This window comes from Peromyscus eremicus, chromosome 10, assembly GCF_949786415.1.
Source record: "Peromyscus eremicus chromosome 10, PerEre_H2_v1, whole genome shotgun sequence".
In the NCBI taxonomy this organism is placed as follows: Eukaryota; Metazoa; Chordata; class Mammalia; order Rodentia; family Cricetidae; genus Peromyscus; species Peromyscus eremicus.
The window spans coordinates 20,895,774-20,919,205 of NC_081426.1; the positions used below are offsets into that span (position 1 = coordinate 20,895,774).

General features: G+C 42.7%; 1 protein-coding gene across 1 annotated transcript in view; it reads right to left on the reverse strand.

Annotated features, from left to right (window-relative positions):
* Positions 1-3,429, reverse strand: part of Abca13 (ATP binding cassette subfamily A member 13) — a 422,866-nt gene extending 419,437 nt beyond the window's left edge. Inside the window, exon 1 of the mRNA XM_059275000.1 lies at positions 3,361-3,429. Within this exon, the coding sequence (XP_059130983.1) occupies positions 3,361-3,429 (69 nt within the window). The remainder of the gene's footprint in view (positions 1-3,360) is intronic.
* Between the last annotated feature and the right edge of the window lie 20,003 nt (positions 3,430-23,432).

Genomic DNA, 23,432 nt, shown 5'->3' on the forward strand with positions numbered 1-23,432 from the left:
GTAATCACAGGCAGGAAGTAGAAGTGGTGGATGTTTATATCCATTTCTCACTTTCTCCTTCTTATTCAATCCAAGACCCCAGTCCATGGAGCCACACATTTATAATGAGATTTCCCACTTTAGTTATCTTAATCTAGATAACCTCTCACAGATATGTCCAGAAATGTGTTTCCATGGTAATTCTAAATCCCATCAAGTTGACAATCATGATTAGCCATCATGTATGGCTAAGAGTATTCTTACTTCACTTTTAAAGTCATAAGTAATGAATTTGGCTGCTGTGTAGTTAGGATAAGTAAAAGACAAATATAAAAATTCATGCATAAAACCCTAGCTCATAGATCCTGGTTATAATAGTGTTGATGAGCTTGGTCAGAATCTATTCATGTTCATGGACACTCCTGAGGACAGCAACCACTTCTATCAATCTGCCCAGGTCCGGGAAATCTACTCCAGGAAACTAATTAAAAACTAAAACAAAAACAAAAACAAAAACAAAACGTTTCCAAGAGGATGTACCCGAGACTGAACAGATGGTTCAGTTAGTAAAGTGCTTTAAGTGACAACATCAAAACCTGAGTCTGTACCTCCCCAACATCCACATATCAAAAGGAGAAAAGTCTGGCATGGTGGCTTACACCTGGAAATCTAACACAGGTTTGTAGGGACAGGAGCATCCCCGGAGCTCAATGGCCAGCTAGTCATCCAGAATCAGTGAGCTCCAGGTATGAGACGCTGTGTTAAAAACTAAGGTACAGAATATTAAATACACACACATACACACACACACATACACACACACACACACACACACACACACACACACACACACACTCACACACCACATGAACAGAAACACATGCAAAAATGTGCCTTCATGCACCAAGGACATGGTCAGATAGTTATGTGATTCTGATGAGGAACTATTATGCAATAAAGCCACTGGATAGGAAGACCATACATCAACTTGTAAAATGTTAGGCTTCAATGGTTAGTAAAAAAGGGGAAGTCTATGATATTAACAATCAAAATACGTAAATTATATATGCCAAGAAAGCAAGCACATAAATCATCTAAATGGAATTTCATGTGATTTAAAATTGTTTCCTTATTCTTATAATAATGCTTATGCAATAAACAAAAACTCAAGTAATAAAATGAGTAGTGTTAATGTAAATATAAAACTAGACTTCTCATAAACAATTATCCAAAACAGAATTTTAACCATCTATGAGGATGAGTATTATTTATCTGTTATCTTGTTTGAATTTTTCTCTGAAGTATCCATAACAAAATGATCTTCAAAGGAACAATAGGGGCTGGATAGATGTCTCAGTCATTAACTCTTCCAGAAAACCCAAAGTCAGTTCCCAGCACCCAAAAAGGTTGGCTCACAAGTGCCTATAATATCAACTCCAAGCAACTGATACTCTCTTCAGACCTACATTCATATGTACATATCCACAGATAGACACATAATTTAAATGTTAAGTAGCTAGGTATGGTGGTACACACCATTAATCTCAGCACTTGAGAGGCAGAGGCAAGTGGATCTCTGAGTTCTAGGCTGGCCTGGTCTACATTGTGGGTTCCAGGACAGCCAGGGCTATGTAGAAAGACCAAAACTGAAAACAACAAACAAAAAGGAAAAGAGAAAAAAGCCTTTAAATTTAAATAAAGGATTTACAATCATCAAATAATCAAATGAAGGGGTTTTTAAGTACATGTAAAACAGACAAGCTTCTTTTCTCATACAAATAATGCCAAGTTCTTATTCATTAAATAAACGTTTATTTGAGACTGTTTTTTCACTCAGATTGGTTGTCCCTATCTGTGACAACACTCTTATTTCCATAATACAAAAAACAGAATTTACAAATCATCCTTGGAGGACAGGAAGCTAGGAAAACTAGGTCAGTTTAAAGACATTCACCCAGAGGGGCCTGCCCTCAATATTTCCACTGTAATTTGACTAAGAGATGTGAACACATTACCATCCTACTGCCTCTGAGGTTCCTTCTGACCCGTTTCTGGTCATGCAAGCTGGAAGCCTAGCGCTCTCTTCCTCACAGAGCCCACGGCTCGTGTCCTAGATGACCAAAGCACGAGTTTCTTTCATACTGTGCTGTGATAAGACTCTCCCCAACTCATCTGAGGAGCCCTGTGGTGAGCACATCAAGTACACTAGCCATTCTGGCCATCTCCCCGGGAGGAAATCGACTAAGATACCTGTATGAGTCAACCAGTAAATGTCAGAGCCCACTCAGAAAGCACCACACTCCACCACTAAGGAGCGAGGGAGTCTAGGTACCACCCATCACTCCATCACTGGGCCATTGAAGTTAATGAATTCACATACACAAAAGGAAAGGAACAATGTGTTCGTGGGAAGCCAGTCTCCTCTGGAACACTGTTTTGTGGGAAGATAAGTGTAGATCCCACAACTTACATGTTAATGAAATCCACTGTACATCAAAGGAAAACCCGCACTGGCAGAGAATAACACATTCACAGTTCATCAGAAGCCTGTGTCTCACTTGCTTATCTCTGATGTCAAACCTTTTGTGCAATCAAATTCTCAACTAGATTCTTCTGATCCTTATGTCTCGGGACAGAGAAACTCTCCTTTAAATTTGAGAAGTTTTATCTTGAGAAGAAGGGGAGGATACTCGGCTGAAGGAGTCAGCCAAATGAAATTCACTTGTCACGACAGGCAGGTCCACTGCTGAAATGGACATTTCTAGTGCTGAGACTCACTCAGAAGCAGCAGGGATAAAAGACTGTTCATCATAACCATACTTCTGAGAGATTTTTTTTTAGCTGAGATATTTGTACGTTTGGTTTGCACACCTCCAATCTGCTCAGGAAAGCCTAGCTGCTGTAAACTGAACACAGTTCTGAAAAAAAAGATGTGAATTAAGACTAAGACAGGACATCACAGATTAACACTGAGGGCCGTATGGTGTGGAGGCAATTTATGTTCTTAGACCTCAGGTTTAGACTCAGCATCAGCATCCACAATATTACGTTTATGCATTAAACATTTCTGATGCCTTGTTTCTTAAGTCAGAGGGTTTGCAACTCAGTCTTTGTAACAAAAGTCCCAAATGTCAATTCTTCAAGCTCCACTTGTCACTTTATTTCTAAATTATCCTTTTTTCTGACAGATTCTATTCAGCAATAGAATGTCTGTGAGAGTTCAGCAATGTTAGCCTATAGGACAGGTTCTGATGGAAAATAACTGCCTTCTGGGTCCCTCACGGATGTTGGCACCTTTCAAGAAGCAGGGTAGGCCAGGTCAGACCCTGATCTCTACCCAGTCCTCCCTCCCAAAGCCCTCCAGAAAGCCAGGATACTTACTGGGTGCCGCAGTCTGCAAAGCCAGTTCTTCCAGAACAGGGCTTGGAACTGGCGTCCAGCGTGCCCCATGCCGGCTGCTCCCTGCTGGCTTCAGGAAGTCAGCGTGCAGGGTCACTGCTTATATCTGCCGGCCTTTAGCAGAGGCATGTGGTCTATTAGCCAATTCTAACAAAAGTGAATGATGCAAGAGAGATTATTGGTGACTTGAATAAGGCAGGCATCAAATGTCTCCTGGTGTTCTGCCTCCGCTGAGAAATCTTATCTTTTCACTAGATGGGTGGTGCAGGCAAGGTCTGGGCTCTAAGCAGCTGCCCTAGGGGCCCTTCCTGGACATAAACAAGGAGCATGTCCATCATTTCCCAGACCCCACACAAGGGCACGTGCAGGAGAGACAAGGGCCACGTTTTCCCCTGACCTCCCTTTCTCCTGATGTAAGTGGTTGAACTCCGTTGGTCTCCTCTTTCCTATAATGTCAGGTATCACATTAATTTGCCAAGATTTACATTTTGGTAGTCCCCCAGCAGACGCTTGGGAAGGAAAAGGGTCTGGGGTCTGGCTGTCACTCATTTTGCCACTGTACCCCTACTGCACACTCTACCCTCAATCCCTGTCTACCAGGAGGGATAGGGTGTAATTTTCAGAGTTCAAGCAAAGAGTGAGCTGCTCACAGGAGGACAACATAAGACTAGGGTTATTCCAAAGCCCCATATGATCCCTGCACCCTTGTGGTGACTATTCCCTTTCCCTCTCTCTGCTCCTCCACTCTCCCCGCACCTGCTCTGTGTATGTGTGCCTTTGGAGATCAGAAGTCAACCACGGATGCCCTTTCTCAGGAGTGCCATCCACCTTATTTTTGAGACAAAGCCTTTCATTAGTCTAGAGCTCGTGCATTGTGCTAGAAGGACTAGCTCATAAGCCCCAAGAATTCACCTGTCACCCCCTCCACAGTGCTGGGATTCCAAATTTGTGCTACAATCCCCAACTTTGTACATGGGTTCATGAACTTGAACTCGGTTCCTTGCGCTTACACAGCAAATGCTTTGCTGACCTGCTTGTGCTCCTTCAACCAGCTGGCTGGGAGCCAAGGGATTGCTCCATGGTCACAAAGGCCAGGCACTCCTCAGTTCCTGTGGCCCCTAGCTGTGGCCGGGACATCAGGCAACACAGCATTGTGGTCTTCCATTTCATAAAGCAGTTTTCACAAGCTCTGGCTATTCTATAGTTTTTGCAACAGGAAATAAGGACACAGGTGACAGTAGAGGAACTATTCTATCATTTCAAAAACATTAATTTCATATTGATATCTGTTACATAAGTAGCAGAGGGAGATCAAAAGCCTTTACATGACAAAGTGGAGCCTGGTGCATGTTAAGTGGGGTCCCCTGACCTCCTCAGAGCATCTTTCCATGTTTTTTTTTTTCCTCAGTGGCCTGCAGGGTTATTCAAGCATTGTAACTATGCAGACAACACTTAGACCTCTGTACATCACAGATGGCTGCCATGTTCGTTTTTCTTTCTTTTTCTTTTTAATTTACTATAAGGGAAAGCCCAAGCCATGAGACTTACCTATTCTACTTTCACAGCAACCAGATTCTATACTCCTACACCAATGTTATGCCAGGGGTACACACCATATTTCACTGAGAGATTTCTTGGGAGATAATGTTAAGACTTCTCAGAGAAACACAGAGAGTAAGGGACTGGTTGGCAGAATTGGCTCATATACTCACAGGATGGGAAAATCCTCAGATTTCAAGATAGGCAGCAAGTAAGGGACACAAGAGAGCCAATGGTGCAGTTCTGGGTCCAGGGACAACAAGCTCAAGCCCCAGGGAGATGCTGGGTATGGTGGCTCACTCTTGTAATCTTAGTATTTGAGTGAATGGGACAGGAAAACGGCTGTGAGGTCCAGCACAGTCTGAATGACAGAGTAAGTCCAAGTCTCAAAAAACAAAAAAAAAAAAAAAAAAAAAAAAAAAGAAAGAAAAGGAGGAGCAGGAAGAGGAGAAGCAGGAAGAGGAGGAGCAGGGTTAGGAGCAGAAGGAGGAGCAGGAGCAGGAGCAGAGGGAGGAAGAGGAGAAATCCAGGAGAGCTGATGTTTCTATCCACATCTGATGTTTGTAAAAAGGTGATGTCTTAGCTTAAAGACCATCAGACAAGAATTCTTTTAGACAGGAAACAACTCCTTTTTTCTGGTTAGTTTTTTGATTGATGGGTTAAGATCCACCCCCTTGAGGGTCCATCTACTGCACTCAATCTACTGAAATGATTCAGTGATCCTCACAGACACTCCCAGAATAATAACCAATCAAGGACCAGGCACCCTGTTGTCCAGACAGGTTGACACATAGAAATTAGCCACAGAAAGTCCAGTTCTGTCAACCTGGCATCTTAACACATCTTAAACCAAGCATCATTTCCAAATAAAGACAAAATTCCATCTGATATGGCAAAACTATTATGCCTACTACCATAAACATACTAGTTGCTTCCCCAGACAGAATTTTCTGTGCGGTAGTTCACTTTTTTCTCAACATTCCATACCTTGAATACCATGATATAACTCCACCTCATGCTGCATGGTGGACTGATAAGAACGGAAAAAGCAGGGATATGTGGTATACAGACTCTAACAAATATAGTCATTTTAGTGATATCCCATAACTTAAACACTACAATGTAAATACATCTCATGTTGCCTGATAGGGTGGTAAGCCTGGCAAGAGAAAGGTTTGGTTTTTTTCTTTTGCACACAAACAAGTTCCTAACAACATAGAGCATCAGCCCTGTCTTAACTGGACTAATATTCCACACACTTTAATCACAGGGAAGGTAATAGCGAGAGATGCCTGAGGGCTTGTTCTATTCCAGACAACCTATTTGTTACCTCCATTATGCTCTACTTTAATTGTTGTTTATACTACTAACTAACATTCTTCACCTTGTCTCTGGTGGCTAGGTGCTGCCACTTGGCCTGTGCCATTCTGGAATCCAGTTACCCCCACTGCATTTAGGTTTGTGTATCTGAGTGGCTATAGTTCTATGGGTCAAAAAAAATAAAACAAAACAAAACAAAACAGTGTAGCTGGAGTTATCTCCAGTCCCACCACAGGCCAGCAGCCACTCAGACTCAAATAAACACACAGTCACTTATATTATTTAAACTGTTTGGCCTAATGGCTCAGGTGTCTTGCTATCTAGTTCTTATATCTTAAACTAGCCCATTTCTATAAATCTATAACTTGCCACATGACTCATGGCTTACCTGTATCTTATATGTGGCTTCTCATCACTGAGGTGAGCATCACCTGACCCAGCCTTCCACTTCCCAGCATTCTCCTCTCTCTTTGTCCCGCCTATACTTACTTCCTGCCTGGCTACTGGCCAATCAATCAATCCATCAATCAGAGCAACACATTCACAGCATCCCCAGCAAAACAGCAATCACAGAGCTCTCAAAAATGTTGTGGCTCCTTTCCCAAATTTGGTTCTCACGATGATGCTAGGAGATATTTCTGTTGGACCTTCTCAGGTAAGTGGGGCTTAAATAACAAACCATTCACCATTCCAGTCTCTTTAAACCTTTGAATACCTTCCATTTTTAATGTTATATCAAGGCAAAGCTAGTATTTATAATATATTCAAAGTGGATCATATTAGGTCCATGTTTCATCCAAACATCCAACCGCTCCCCATCTGTGGTGGTTTGAATGTAATTGGAGCCCATAATCTCATAGGGAGTGGCACTATTAGGAGGTGTGGCCTTGATAGAGGAAGTGTGTCACTGTGGGGGCAGGCTCTGAGGTCTCCTATGCTCAAGATATACCCAGTGTTTCAGACCACTTCCTATTGCCTGTGGGTCAAGATGTAGAACTCTCTGTTCCTTTTCTAGTATCATGTCTGCCCGCACGCCACCATGTCCCTCCATGATGATAATTGACTGAACCTCTGAACTATAAGCTAGCCACCCCAATTAAATTTTTTCCTTTATAAGAGTTGCCGTGGTCATGGTGTCTCTTCACAGCAATAGAAACTCTAACTAAGACACAGACTCTGAACCACAACACTAGGTGCAGGATGTCTGTTCAGGGAGCTCATATTGGTGAATTTGGTGATGTACCTAAGTTTTATCTTCCTTCTGGTTCTTCTTCAGCCACAATGTCTGTCTACAGACATGTTGCCAGGATTTCTGTCTAACTAGATTGTAAAATTTAAGTAGTTGTTGGTCTAGAGGAAAAGGGGGGTGGTAAAAGGTGGCTTCTGGGGAAAAGTAACATAGACTTCAGTGGTCTGCTTCCAGGAAAGCCATGGCAGTGTCTTTAAGTATCCAAGGGTTAATCCATTTAGAAGTTGGGGGAGATGCCACTTCTATTGGAGTGATAAAGACTTCATCCATCAACAATATGTATCACAGGGAAGAAGACCAGTGTCCCCAGCCTCAGCAGTGCTCCCATTACCACTCTCAGAGTCCAACTGCCTTTGAGTCATTGTTCACACTTACACTGCACTTCAGCCAATTTCAGAATGACATTGTGGATTTGATTTTCATCAATCCCCATGTAAACAAAAGAGGGATTCTCTTTAAAGGAAAAAGGAGATTTCAAAACACACAACACTTGAACTGAGAGTCTACTCCATGAGTTCATTTATTTCTTTTTCCATTTTGTACAGTGACATTTGGAACAATCAGGTAATGTTTGTATTCTTATCATGGAAAGTATAAAACAGAGCCAGTGAGACCCTCTGTGCAAGCCATTTGGTGAGGAATATCTAATGATGATCTCTGCTCTCTGTATCTAGATCATGCCATGGACTATTAGATACTCTCTTCACTATTGGGAATGGAGTTATTAACATTTTAAAAATACAGTAAGATCAAAGAGCCAATTCTTGAAACCTGAATATATATTCAGAAATTCCCTCCCTAAAATTCTATTTCTCTAGAACTATACTTAATAAGAAAATCTATATTAGCCAGAATTTTTAGTGGAAGCAGGAGCTTTACACAATGTATCTGTGTCTATGTCTACACCTACATAAGTTATAGATGAGACAGACAATAGAATATAGATGATAGATTAGATAGATAGATAGATAGATAGATAGATAGATAGATAGATAGATAATGTGACAGTTACTTTTAATTATCAACTTGATACAACCCAGAATCACCTGGGAAGGAAGTCTCAATGAGGGATTATCTAGATGAGGTAGATATGTGGAATATGTCTGTGGGGGATTTTCTTAATTGAATTAATTGCAGTGGGAAGACCCACTCACTATTGGTGGTTTCATTCTCTGGGGAGGGGATAGTGGGATGTTCTGTATGGCAAATGTGTTGCTGATTGGTCAATAAAACACTGATTGGCCGTTGGCTAGGCAGGAAGTATAGGCGGGACAAGGAGGAGAATAAAGCTGGGAAGTGGAAGGCTGAGTCAGTGGGACACTGCCAGCCGCCACGATGACAAACAGCATATGAAGATGCCAGTAAGCCATGAGCCATGTGGCAAGGTACAGATTTATAGAAATGGATTAATTTAAGCTGTAAGAACAGCTAACAAGAAGCCTGCCACGGCCATACAGTTTATAACCAATATAAGTCTCTGTGTTTACTTGGTCGGGTCTGAGGCTGTGGGACTGGCAGGTGAGAGAGATTTGCCCTGACCGTGGGCCAGGCAGGAAAACTCCAGCTACAGGGGATACTGACTTGAACAAGCGCAGAGGAAGCAAGCTAAGCACTAGTGTGAGTACATGAATTCATTGCTTTCTGCTCTTAACTACGGGTGTAATGTGCCCAGCTACTTCAAATATGCCTTGACTTGGATGATGGTGTTTCAAGATAAGCCCACCAGAGACCACCATACGGACACCTTAAAGCCGAAAAGAAAGTATTGCCAGCCAATGTCTGCATGAGAAACTTTTCCCAAATCGTGCATCCTGAGTCTTACAGCCCTTTGTCTTTTATGCACAAAAGCCACATCCTGGTTGTCCTGCTTCAGTTAGCAAGAAGCAGAACTACAGAAGCTAAAACAACAGGTTAGTACATTCAGGAGCTATGGACTAGGTCTTGGACAGACTAGGTTCACATTTTGGTAGGTATTGGGAGCCTATATGCTAGCTTTTAAGGCCAGGTTGGTGCCTCTAACATGGCAACAATTGTGCTAAGGTCTGAGTACCTATTCCTATGCACTGTAACCTGAAATTGTAAATCAACTAAGTCCTTTCTCCCTTAAGTTGCTTTTGTTGGAATGTTTTATCACAGAAAAAAGGAAATGAAACTAAAACAGGCAGGAAAGCAGGTAAATGACACTGATGGGTGTGGATAAAAGCATTTACTCTAAGGAATTTCTCAAACAATTACAGAGTCAAGCATGTCTCAAGAGCTACAGGAAGATTCAGTGAAGTAGAAATAGATCTAATAACATAGGTTCCCTCTGAATCCCCCACATTCAAAACCCACAAAGAACCAACATTTCAGTAAGACTGAAGAATGGGAAAGCTCAGGTACCAGTTTAGAAACCATCGGGCAAGAAGAACTCTGTTCTGTTGAGGGGATGGTCAGACTTCTTTCCTGTTCAGGCCTTCATCTTGTTGTGGTCCGAGGCTCTGAGTCAATCCAAGCAAACACAAGAGGTTTACCACAAATGCAAGGTTCAATGCAAGGCAGCACAAAAGAATCGGGGAGGAGACTGATCAATCAGGGCCTCCAAACAGACTTAGAAGCTGAACTGAGACCCCAAAACATCAGTTGAAGCAAGTATTTAATGACAGAAATTGCAAACATTTATTTCCAAGTTTTAGTTATAATTTCACCAGTCAGGATTTAGAGATTAGGGGCTTCCTTGAATGTTCCATTATTGTCAACTGACATACTATGCAAGCCTTTCAGTCCAACCAATCAGATTCATTTGTTCCTTCTGTGGTTAGGAACAGCCACCATGTTTCTAGAGAACTAAAATTGCATAAGGACTATGTCTATGGTTTAAGGATGAGGTAGGTCAGCTATTGGATGGTTCCCAGCTCCTCCAGGGCCTGGGAACCTGAACTTTGTTTCACCCTACAGGTAAAATGGAGTCTGAAGTCAAAATGGCAGTGCTGTGGGATGTTCTGTATGCTGTGAATGTGTTGCTCTAATTGGTTGATAAATAAAACACTGATTGGCCAGTAGCCAGACAGGAAGTATAGGTGGAATAAGCAGACAAGGAGAATTTTGGGAAGGAAAAACAGAACTGAAGAGGAGAAGTCAGCCTGCCATCCAGGGAGCAGCATGTAATGGCACACAGGTAAAGCCACGGAACACATGGTAACATATAGATTAACAGAAATGGGCTGAGTTTAAGTATAAGAGCTAGTAGGTAGTTAGCCTGAGCTAATGGATGAGCAGTTTTAATTAATATTAAGCCTCTGTGTGTTCATTTGGGACTGAGCATCTGGAAGACTGGGGGACTTGGGGACTGTGGGAGCTGGGTGGGATCAGGAAAACTTCAGCTACATGGCAGCAGTTAGTACAAGGTGCTTTTTGCCTGTTCCCAACAATCTGATTAGACGGCATTCAACTACATGAGGCAGGACAATCTTCTGTATCTAGTCTACCAACTCAAAGTCTAATCTAAACACCCTCATGAGCACACCAGAATAATGATGAAGAAATGTCCACACTCTGTGGCTGAATCAATACATACATCAGTCATCAGAAATCCCAAAGTTTGGAATTTACTTTACAATTGCTCTAATCCAGATGTCTTACTACCTGATGCAATCTTTTAAGATTCAGAAAAGGGATTCTAGTTAACATTAGATTTCCATAAGACCCAACAATGCATGTCCTAAATACAAAAAAGAATGGAAAAGAAAAGTATGGTTGTTCATAGCAACGCTATTTACAACAGCCGGAAGGCAGAAACAAATGAATGGGCAAGGTGCAGTCTTCCATACAATAAGACAATATTCAGCCATGTAAACAAATAACTCATTAGAACCATAATATAGATGAATCTGGAATACCTTATGTTGAGTAAAAGAAATCAAACTCCAAAGGTTACATGCTATATGACTTCATTCACAGGGAATGTCCAGAGTAGGTAAGTCCACAGAGAGAAAATAAATTGATGTTTGTCAAGGCTGTAGAGATGGGAATAGGGGAAACTTGTAATGGGTATGAAGTTTCCTTTGGAATGATGGACATGACTTTGGAACTAAATAGAAGTGTTGGTTATACAATGTGCTGAAGGCACCAAACACTGCAGAGTTGCTCATTTTGAAACAGTAGATTCTGCCTTTCCAAGTCTCTCTTCTAAGTCATTCAGAGAAGTTTATCATAACCTGATAAACTGGATGAATCTGCATCTTGGAACCTAAGTATTTGGACTCACTGTTTGTTGTTTTTACCTTGTGGTTGGCCACTCTGTGAAATGCTGTCCCATCACTCTTGTGAATGCTAGACAGCCCCTAAACATTCTGTTCAGAAGGGCTGTACAAAACCATCTCCCCTGGAATTCACTAATTATAATTTGACAGTATTTTCTCTGAAAGCTCACATACTACCTCATGTGTCTGTTATTGGTGTTTCTGTAGACATTTCAGAGTCCTTGTCCTACTCTTCTGATGACATTAATGATGCTGCTCTACACCCAAGCAGTCAGGTGATGGACTTGCAGACCAGGATAATCCCTTTTCATTGTGAGGTATCCATCAGACAAAACTACTCAGACATAGGTTTAAGCTAATAGAAAGGTTTTTTAGCCTGCTATCAACTACACAGGGTGTTCAGGATCCTAGTAGCCCCCAGCCTATTTCAGGATGAGCTTTTAAGCACAAAAACCGTGTCCTGGATTGGCACACTTCAGTTAGTGAAAACAGTTAGCCAGAAGCAGAACTTCAGAAGCCAAAAGGCAAGGTTAGTACATTTAGCGACTTTCTCAGAACTATAGCCTCTGATGATAAGTTCTTTGTTTTCGTTTTGGCATGTGATGCTGTCTGCATGCTGAATTGTGTGGCCTGAATGCTACTTCCATCATGACATCACATGTGCTAAGGTCTGGGAGCTACTAAGGGTCTGGGGGCCTATTTCCCACCACCATTACTTTCTTCCAGATCCCAAAGAGCCTTAAGGAAGTGGCTGATATAAAAAGGAAAAAAAAAAAAAAGATGTCAGCCATTGTGCATAGATGGCCACTGTCTTCAAGAAGGTGCTCCCTTTAACCAACTGTAGAGAAGCAGATTGTCGATAAGGGACATTCTAGTACGTGCCCCCACCCCCAGACTAGGAGGGGACCAGGTGGCTCACCCTTGCCTCAGGAAGGAAAGACCACCTTCATCACTTCCAAGTCCATGTGCTCAAAGTGAGTGGAGACTGGAGGAGATGATGGCACAGAAGATGGAGGAAGCCTGGACAGAGCATTCAGTAGGAGTCTTTTGCCTTGGTGAGCTGAGACAAGCATTCCTATGCTGAACAAATGGTTAGTAAGCTTCACCAGCCTACCCCATGGTCATTAGGAGAGGGCTTGTGCCTTTGTCTCCCTCCCTCTTTCCCAATGATGTCATCCTTCCCTCCTGACTTTGCCCCCCCTTCCTCCTTCAACAAGAGGCTAAAAGAAAATAAAATTTGTCCATAGGGAATTTCTCAGCCAATACTAATCCCTACAACCTATAACACAACGTAAAATCAGCAGAAAAGCACCTGTGCAGTGTCCAAGATGAAGGAAATAAAAACTCCAACAGGAGTTTGGGCTGTGGGGTGAGGTGCATAGTACTGAGGAGACAAGAAGCCATGGATAAGGTAGCAGTGAGGCTCTGGCATGGAAAGCCTCTCTCTCTAAGCAAAGAGAAGATGCTGGTACTGGACTGTGCCCTGAAGGATGTCCAAAGTCAGCCTGTAGTTGCCCAGGTGCGTGAGCTAACTCTGGCCTCATTGTGCTAATCAGCACACCTGTGAGGGTAACCGCTCTGGTGAAATAAGCAGCAACCAAAACAGCTGATTTCTCACTGTGCTATCTGTTCCCAGGTTTTCCCACTCCACAACCAGCTTGCCAGGAAATTGGTCTCTGCCATAAATGGCTGCATCCCATTGGCTAAATACGGAAATGTTACCTCTGGCTGCCGACATAGTCATTTGCTCTACATCTTTCTACTCAGTGGAAATCAGGACATTATTTAAAAGAGCAAATACAGTCCAGGCAATCTGAGGAGGGAACCATGCGAATGAATTTATCAACAAAGGTATGCTAGTTCAAGGGAGACTAGGGAATGGGAAATTTCCTATAAAAATTGTTTCACAGTGGATGGCAAGGAAAAGTGTTATTGGCTGAACCATGTTCTTCCAAGTGTTGTAGCTTGTGTTAGTTTTAAATAATAATAAGCAGTGCTGTTACTGTGTGAGGAAATGTCAGAGCTTTATTAGGAGAAAAGGGTGACAGAAGAGAGTGTGGCCAGGCCTGTGGAAGGGACATGTGAGAAGGAGAGAGAGGGGGGAAGAGGAGAGAGCAGAAGAGAGAGGGAAGGAGTCTATGTCCAGCTTTTAAGGATTCCCCTGCACATGCACAGGTGGGCTTATGGAGCTATGCCAGATTGTGTGACCAAGCTGCATGCATTTGCGAAATCACACAGCACACTGATGTCATAAGACAAAAAACCCCTTACTTAGCTACTGAACCGCACGTGTGTGGACATATAGCTGGAGTGGCAGAATCCTAACATTCCAAACTTTTTGCTTATTATAACAAAAAAGCAGATGAACAGGAATAGGGGTGTTGGTTGACTCTTGGGAGGTTAGGAAAGAGGGCTTCTGAGGTAAACAAATGTGCTGGGATAGTGGGCTATCATTTGCTGCCTTGGACCTGTCCATCATCCCTCTCGGCCTGGAACTCTGGCTGCTTGTGTCTGACGGGATGCTGGTGAGACAGAGAAAAGCTTAGAAGAAAGAATTATTATTATTATTATTATTATTATTATTATTATTATTATTCCTTTGTGGGGTTCCCAGGGTGACAGAGGGGGTCCCGAGACCAGGAAAGTTTGGGATTGGCACTTATCTGAAGTAGATCTGACCTGTCCAGCTGGATTTAAGCTGGTTTCTGGAGCTTAGAAAAAAAAATTTAAACATATTAAGAAGCAGCCATGAGAAAATTAAAGTCTTGGGCTGGTGAACCTGACATGACATTTTAGTGTTTAGTACTCTGCTTATATTGGTTAGAGAGAGAGAGAGAGAGAGAGAGAGAGAGAGAGAGAGAGAGAGAGAGAGAGAGAGAGAGAGACTGGAACATGTTTTTAATTTTTACCTGAGATAATCTTTATCAGAGACAGATTATTTTAAGGCTCCTGTTTCCTTTATTAGTTTAGCATCCAAGAGACACAGGTGATCAATTGTTGAGAGCATTTAACAGTAATAGACTGTTATATTAAAGTCTGTTTTTGCAGAGCCCAGACACTTTAGGGTCTGGGGGTGTTCCTTACCACCTGGGTATATTTGATGATCCTTGAACTCCAGCTCTATAGTGATCCTGTAACAATTAGCTGAGTAGTTAATTGGAAGAGGGAACCATGAAGAGAAAAGCTTGTGGGGTGAGACCTCATTCTTCTGGAATTGGGGACAAGGCAGTGGATCCTGATGTCCTCTGGAACTTGAGAGGGAGCAGGGCCCTGTCTGTGTCAGTGTGCATGAGGAGGGGAAGCACTGCTGACCCCAATGTGGGTCCTAATCGTAAACTCATTTGCATGCATCCTAGCCTGCTTCCAGACCTGTCTGTGCTTCTCAGGGCAGCGGGGAAGGGTGACAGTAAGGCTGTAGTTTTCCACTGTGGCAGACTGAGTGTTCTAATGCTGAGCACTACCAGGAAAACAAGGGAGCCTCCTTTACTTTGCTTCTTGTTAGTCGTTAAATGCTTACCAAAGGCAACTTGGGGAGGAAAGGGTTTATTTGATGCACATGTTCCAGTCCATCATCAAGGGAAGCCATGGCAGAAACACACATCAGGAACCTGGAGGCAGGAAATGAAGCACAACCATGTAGGAATGCTGCTTTCTGACTTGCTCCCACCTGTAATGAGATGCTGCTGGTTATCTAAGGGTTCACCAAATTCATTCTCTGGCACAAAGAGTTGAGCAAATAGGAAAACCAGAAGATCAAGCCATGGTGAAAGGGTCAGAGACAGCTTTATCCCTTCAAAATGGGAGAGACCTAAGGCTGACGTCCAATAAACAGAAGCTGGCTTGGGTATCTTAGGGCCACTGGGTCCTTCTAGTTATCCTACTGGTCTTGTTTAGAACCTGCCCCCTGCTTTCCCTCCATTTTTCCTCACAATGTCTTCCTGGAAAAAAGAAGCCAGCATCTCAGGAAGGTTTTTTTAATTTCCTCAGGTACTTATGTCCCTTTAACTGTTTCATTCTCCTCCCTGAGATCAACTCTGACTACTGTGTGTATGTGTGTGTGTGTGCCAGGGGTGGGGGTGGAGGCCACTCTAGCTGCTTCATACCGAGAAGGGGCAGAGTCTATGAGGGGTACTAGTCCAAGAGAGAGGGTACTCCCATGAGGCGGGCTCCTGGGACTGATCCAGGGGCTGTGGTAAAATGCTGGCGGGCAGTGAATCCAGGGCTCCGCCTGCAGACCATATATAGAAACAAAGGGGGGATGGTAGAAATAGGTCTAAGGTTGGTCTCAAGAGTGATGAACCCAGGTTCTGCTTTCAGGCACTTTGATAGACTAGAAATACTATGAGATCACTCCCAGATGAATTCTAGAGAAGGAGAGAAGAGATGTAACCATCACTTGATTTTTTAGGCTGAAATAAGAGTGGGCTTGTCTCTCCGTATGGATAGACACTACAGTGTTCAATTGAGCCAAGGGCATGGTATCCCAAATCTGATTGATCAACATCTTTCAAAGGACCTTCTCAAATTCCTTATGAGGGACCCTTAAGAAATATAACAGGGATGCTGATGGTTGTCTAGTGGTTTAATGAGTTCTTTGGCTGGCACAAAGAATTAAATAACCAAGAAAGACAGAAGCCTCAGAGAAAGGAAGAATAACCACTTTATCCCTTCAGGGTAGAAGAGACCTGCAGCTAAAGTGTGTAGGGGATGGGGGGGGGGGGGGACAGGACTGGCTCTGGACTTTTGTGGTAGCTAAGTTGGTGATAGCTCTCCTGCACACTCACCACCAGGTTACAAGCTCTCCAACACTGCCCCAACTAGCTCACCCAATGCTGCAGGCAGCAAGGCCAGTTCTCCTGCTCTCATACCCTCAGGAGGGCTCACCCACAATCACACCACCAGGGCCAGCTCTACTGTATTGCCCAGGTAAGGTGCAGGGCCTGCTCTCCTGCTGTCATGTCCCAGAGTCCAACTGTCTTTCTGCCTCAGGTGTTCAGTGGGGAGGGCATCTTTCTCTCTCCCATGCCATGGTATGGCAGATGAGGGGGAAGGGGTGGGGTCAACTCTCATGCCCTCAACCTTGGGGTGGGCTCACCCATGCCCCTACCAACAGGATCAGCTCTACTGTGCTGCCCAGGCAAGGCACAGGGCCCACTCTCCCAAGTGTTGCAGAGGGTCAGGGGCAGAGCCCACAGAAATCTGGGCCTTCCTACATAAATTAGCAATTAAGAAAATACCCCCACAGACATTCCCACTGGCCTGTTCAACGGAGGCATTTCATCAATCGAGATTCACTTTTCCTGGGTTTGTCAAGTTCACAACTGAAGCTAACTATGATGGAAACTAAGTTTCTATTTGAGTCACTAAAAGTGATGCTAGTCAGAAATCTAAGGCTTATGCTTACATGCTACCTAGGTCAGGAAATTTCTTTAACCTTATATAACACTGAGGAAACCCCATAGGGTTGGTAGGATCTTGAATGCCTTGAATGCCAACACATGGAAGGCAGAGGCAGGCAGATCTCTGTGAGTTCAAGGCCAGCCTTGGGCTACATATCAAATTCAAGACGAGCTAGAGCTAAGTAATGAAACCCTGTCTATAAATAAATAAATAAATAAATAAATAAATAAATAAATAAATATATTAGTGTAAAAGGATCTGAGAACAAATTTTCCTGGATCTTAACTCTGAAGTAAATTTCTACCACGGGAAACTGACCCCTCTAGTTCATCAGAGTCAAGGACCATCTATGCATAAGAGACTATGGGCCTCACACACTCACTGGTCCAAATCAGAACTCATGTCTACCAGTTCCCCATCGCAGACCTCTCGTACAGCTTTATAAAAGTTGTATTCAGCTTTACTATTAATAACAGAACTTGCTCCCAACATTTTTTTTGCCACTCCTTCCTCAAGCAAGCACCACCCTTTCACCCAACAGAATCTTCCAGATTCTCCAAATTAAGTTTTGTTTCCTTAGAGAGGTGGATGGAGTGAGAAGACATGAAGTCAGGAATGGGTAGGAAAGGAAGGAAGGCTGATCCAGACAGAAAGGAATGAAGAAAGGCTCCCAGAGGCTAGAAACCACTTCATTTCTTTCCTAGTTACACTCAACTTGTGTTTCTTAGATAGAATAAGTTTCAAACAGAAATTACTTTAGTCAGAGCTCAATGAATCCCAAAGAGCCAAGCAAACCATCGGATGGGCATGTAGTGAACGTGAATGCAGGCGATTATCGCCCACACTCACTTGACTGGTTCCTTTGAAAGGTTATGGTAATGCAGTTTAAAAGTTAGAATGTAAATTATTCAGGATTTTTCAGGTAAAATTGACTCTTTGTCTCTGTTTAAAAGCTTTATTAAAGTCAGGGGCAATAAGCAATTAGAAGTTTCATTGCTCAAAGAACTTTCCTGACCCAAATGTTTCTTATTTAATTGAAACTTATAAATATTGAAAATTAACAACTTCAGAGGTAATTTAAATAACTTGCTTCTCTCTGAGACTGAAATTATAACTTGCTAATTCCTGTCATTTCTCATGAATCTGAATTAGCTTCTCTTCTTGCTGTAATAGAAAAACATAACTCCAAATTGTGTTTGCAGATTATCTGTCCAAGAGACAATGAATAGAGAGAAACAAATGGCTTTTGTCTCTCAACACTATTTGGTGTCCACTGAGGCAGGAAAATTGAGAGTAAATCCTAAAAATCTATCAACAATATGAAGAGGAAAGTGATCCATCTACGGCCTAGATTTAAGGACACTGAGGAGAAGTCCTAAAATTCCCATTTAGACAATCTGAGGTCTAAAGAACGCTTCTTGCATCTTCTGTCTTTGCTGAATTGGGCTTCATCAGGTGCTACTACAGGTGCATGTCTGTTCACGCCAGTGTCTGGGGGTCTGGGTCTACTTTGGAAGGAAAGGATGGAACTCAAGCTAGCAGTGGACACAAATGTTCCTGTCTGTGTTAGTTCCTTTTCTTGTTGCTGTTGCAGACTGCCTTACAAAGATGTTTAAAGGGGCAGCGGGCAGTGGTGGCACATGCCTTAAATCTCAGCATTCTTTGTTTAATTCTCTATGGGAAGTACACCAAGAGAATATCGAAGTTAGAATTCATCTGCTATCATCTGTTGTCTGTCTGTCTGTCTGTCTGATCAGTCATCTGGCCACTCACATAATATCTATTTGGCTGTTAATCTACCCATCCATCTCTATACTCATTTATATAAGTTAATTCATTCCACACCCACTCACCCCATCATTGCTAATCCACCAACCTCACCACCCGTCTACCTATTTCATTTATGAGCTGAAAAGGAAATAGTTCTCTCTCTCTCTCTCTCTTTCTCTTTCTCTCTCTCTCTCTCTCTCTCTCTCTCTCTCTCTCTCTCTCTCTCTCTCTCTCTCTCTGCTTTAGCTTTAGCCCCCTACTGTCACCTCTCATTCCAAAGCCACGATGTCATGGACTCTTTGATGTCTTGGGTGTTGGTTTTTTTGCAGCGCTCTTACCCTGCGAGGAAATGTCACAAAACACGACAGAATCCACTAACAAGAGTTTTATTAAGATAAGGGAGAGGGACAGATGTGCACAGGCCTGTGGAAAGACACATGAGTGAAGTGGGGCCAGGAATCATGGCGCCGGCTTATAAAGGCTGGGCCACGCCTGCGCACACAGGCCCATGTGGCTATTCCACACATGCACGTAGATCACATGGTTGCGCTGTGTGCTTTACACAACCACACAAAGCCACAGGGTCCTGGTCACGCGAGACATTTTGACCTGGAAATGACTAGGTGGAAGTGACTAGGTCCCACTGGGCATGCACAACCATGCCCAACTGTGGGAGCATGTTGTGAACCCATATCATTGGGCTCTTTGGGTTCTCCAAAAGCTTAGGTGAAAATGGAATACCATTTTTCTGTATGCTCAGATCCCCATTGCCTTCTGGGGGCTGCATGGTTCTAGTACTACCTCAGAGAAGAGGTAGGTACAGGGTTTGTTCTTAGATGATCTCTGCAATCACTTTTTCCAAACACTGTCTTACATTGGTACATGAAGCAAGTTTTTCTAGACTCCTACAGGATATATTTTTAATTAATGAATTAATATTTTAATTATCCTGCTTTGCATTTAGAACACAATATTTTACTTAAAAGCCAAAGTTTAAGACTCTTGTTAGCATAGACTAAGCCTTTCCTCAGCAATAGCTATCTTCCAGTTAGTATTAAAAAAAAAAAATGCCTGGAAAGAAATTATTCAGGAACTCTGAAATCTGAGCAGAAAGTCTGGAGGGAAAGACCAAACCCACAGAAGAGACCCTGCAGTCAAAGGCTCTGCTGTCTCCAAGGCCTAATTCTGAATGGCTCACGGTGATGACAGTTGTGGTAACAAACCCACAGACCTGAAACAGATTCCAGTGAAAGAAATAGAGTACAGAGAGGCAGAGCGCCAGTCCTAGCCTTTCCTCTCTAGGAAACCAGAAACAGTCATCATAAGAACCACTGCATATGAGAAATGTCCTCGTGGAGACCAGAAGAAAAGGCCTTCTAGGCCTATGTAGAGAAAGAGTCCTTGGCTAGCTGTGAGCTATGGTTCCATGGAAAGGACATGAATCCACAGGGCAAATGCTTTGGGAATGACCTGCCAGGTAGAACACTGTGCAGGACCTAACTGGACCAAATGTGACATCTAGCGCTGCCCTGCAACAGATCTGAAATGTTATCACTGGATGCACAACCCCAAGATCGTAGTCCAGGACTCATAGAGTAAACTCTTCTGGATTAACTTTTAAACCAAAATTAACACTCCCCACAAGAGTTTAGCATGGTCCATGGTCTTATGTTATTTTTAAATGTTCAAAATAGAATCCGTAACTACACAGCGTGCATATTTAAGAAAAACATTGTCTGAAGCTCTCATGGGAAAGGGTGAACAGTGGTAGTAGTTTCCAAATAATACAGATATCAGCATTACTTAGGAAAGTACTGTCATGAAAATGCAACCATGTTCCAGAAAGAAAGAAAGAAAGAAAGAAAGAAAGAAAGAAAGAAAGAAAGAAAGAAAGAAAGAAAGAAAGACCAGATAGCCATCTGACAAAGAATTAGTGGCCATAAAAAAAAAATACCTAAATTGGAAATTGAGAACTGAAATATTTAAAAACATGAAAATTTGAATTTTCACCCGGGAAACAATTGCAAGGTAGATTTTAAAGGAAACTTCCAAAGTTGGAAGATCAAGGAAAACACTGGACAGGAAGCAAGCATGGTGGTGATGTTTGCAATCCAAGCACTGATCTGGCAGAGAGAAGGGGACAGCTGCAAGTTCAAGGTCAGGCTGCTTTCCATAGTGAGTTCCATGCCAACCAGAGTTGCCCAGAGAGACTTTGTGTGGTGGTTTAAATGAGGATGGTCACCAAAGGCTCATGTATTTGAATACATGTTCCCCAATTTGGTGAAACTGTTTTAGGAAGGATTAAGAAATGTGGCATTATTGGAGTAGTATGTCACTGGGGTTGGGTTTTGAGGTTTCAAAGGCCAACACCAGGCCCACTCTCTCCCTCTCTTCCTGCTGTTTGTGGATGAGATACAAGCTCCCAGTGCCATTCCTGCCTGCCTGCTGCCATGCCCCACACCGTGATGGTTATGGACTAAACCTCTGAAAGTGTAAACAAAGCTCCCAGTCTAATGCTTTCTTTTGTAAGTTGCCTTGGTCATGGTGTCTCTTTCCAGAAATAGAGAAAGACACGGTGTCTAGAAAAACAAAAACAAAATAAAGCAAATAAGAGAGAGAGAGATCTAATATGAACAAGAAAAACGAAAAGACTGAAGACATAAACATGATGGAGCCGGGCAGTGGTGGTGCACACCTTTAATCCCAGCACACGGGAGGCAGAGGCAGGCGGATCTCTGTGAGTTCAAGGCCAGCCTGGGCTACAGAGTGAGTTCCAGGAAAGGTGCCAAAGCTACACAGAGAAACCCTGTCTTGAAAAACCCAAAAAAAAGAAAAAGAAAGAAAGAAAGAAAGAGAGAGAGAGAGAGAGAGAGAGAGAGAGAGAGAGAGAGAGAATGGACCAGAAGGGGAGAAAATAAAGTGTTAGTATAGAAAAAAAATTGACTACCAGAAGGATGTAACATAGAAAACAACCATGAAAGAGAAGCCTGTAATTTATCAAAATTAAAAATGTTTATTCTCAGAAAGACACTAAGGGAATTAAACAACAAAATGAAGCCTGGGAATCAGAGCTCAGAATGTATAAACAGCTTTCAAAACTCAACAGGAAAAACAACCCAACTGGGAAGCAGGCAAACACATGAACAGAGATGAAAGAAATACATTCCTACGAGAGCAAATGAGAAAGCACCCGGCACCATCAGTGTTAAAGGAACATTCCATAGGCTAGTTAAAATTGTGGGGGAAAAAAAAACTAAAATAAAAAATTTTAAAAAATAAAATAAAATTGTGAGGACTTATCTGAGCAAAGAAAAAGACAAAATGATGCCCCAATCAGGCAGCTTCCAGGCCCAGTACAGGTTGTGAGACCACCAATCACATGACCAGAGACACCTACAGGCAAATAGAAATGAGTCTCAGAAAAACAAATTGACTATAGCCCAGCTAGTTACCTGCCTCCAGGACTCTGCGCTAGCCACACTCACTTGCTGTGGTTTGGTATGTTGGCCTCAGTGAGTACAGGAGCCCTGTCCAACAGTATGGCCCCCTACAAAGCATAACTTAACATTATCCTTCAGGGAAATACAAATTAAGATCAAAATGAGGTATCATCACACCAATCTTAGGATAGCTACTAAAACCGCCATTAAAGAAAATACCAAATTCTGGCAAAGATTCAAAGAAATTGGATCTTCCATACTTGATGAGTGAGGTGGCAAAATGGCTTCAGAAGCAGACGTTTTTCTTTAAAAATTGACCAAGAATTTTCACAGTGGCTTTACAGGTAATAATTCAAAAATGGAAGGAGTCAAAATGCCCTTCAGCAAGAAAACAGCTAAACACAGTTATCTTATGTTCAGAACACAGAATGTTACACAGCAATGAAAAGCATATTATATGACTCCATTTACTTATCATCCTCAAAATGACAAAAATACAGAGATGGGGGAACATGTTGGTAATTGCATAGAACTAGAGATAGAGGAGGGCCGTGCATGACTACAAAGGGGTAGCATGCTGGAGGTCTTGGTAGTGGGATGTCTCCACATCTTGATGAGAGGACAAGCATCCACACACATGGTGAAGGGCACAGTTTGCACACTTGTGCTGGTAGGGATGGTTGCATTGGATATAGCCATCTAGCAACCCCACACGGAGGTTGCTTGGACTCACTCCTTATCATATTTGTGACTTTTCATATATCTATTGTAATGGGTAGCTGTTCCAGCTTTGACCTGGAAGTACTACCTCCATTGAGGCTTCCGGTAACTGTCACACCTATGAGGCAGGGCCCAGAGAGGAGCCCTTAAGACCTGAGATCCAGATGGGCTGGCTCTCTTGGTTCCTGGATCCTGGACGCTGGAGGTAGACCGAGCAGAGTTCTCCAGAGAACATGACTGGACTACACTACACCTTTCCCAGACCCTGTTACCTATCCCTTTACTTGTAAGTTACCCCACAAAATAAACCTCCCTTTTAACTACATGGTGTTGCCTTAATACTTCCACCAATAATCTATACTTACTTCAAAACAA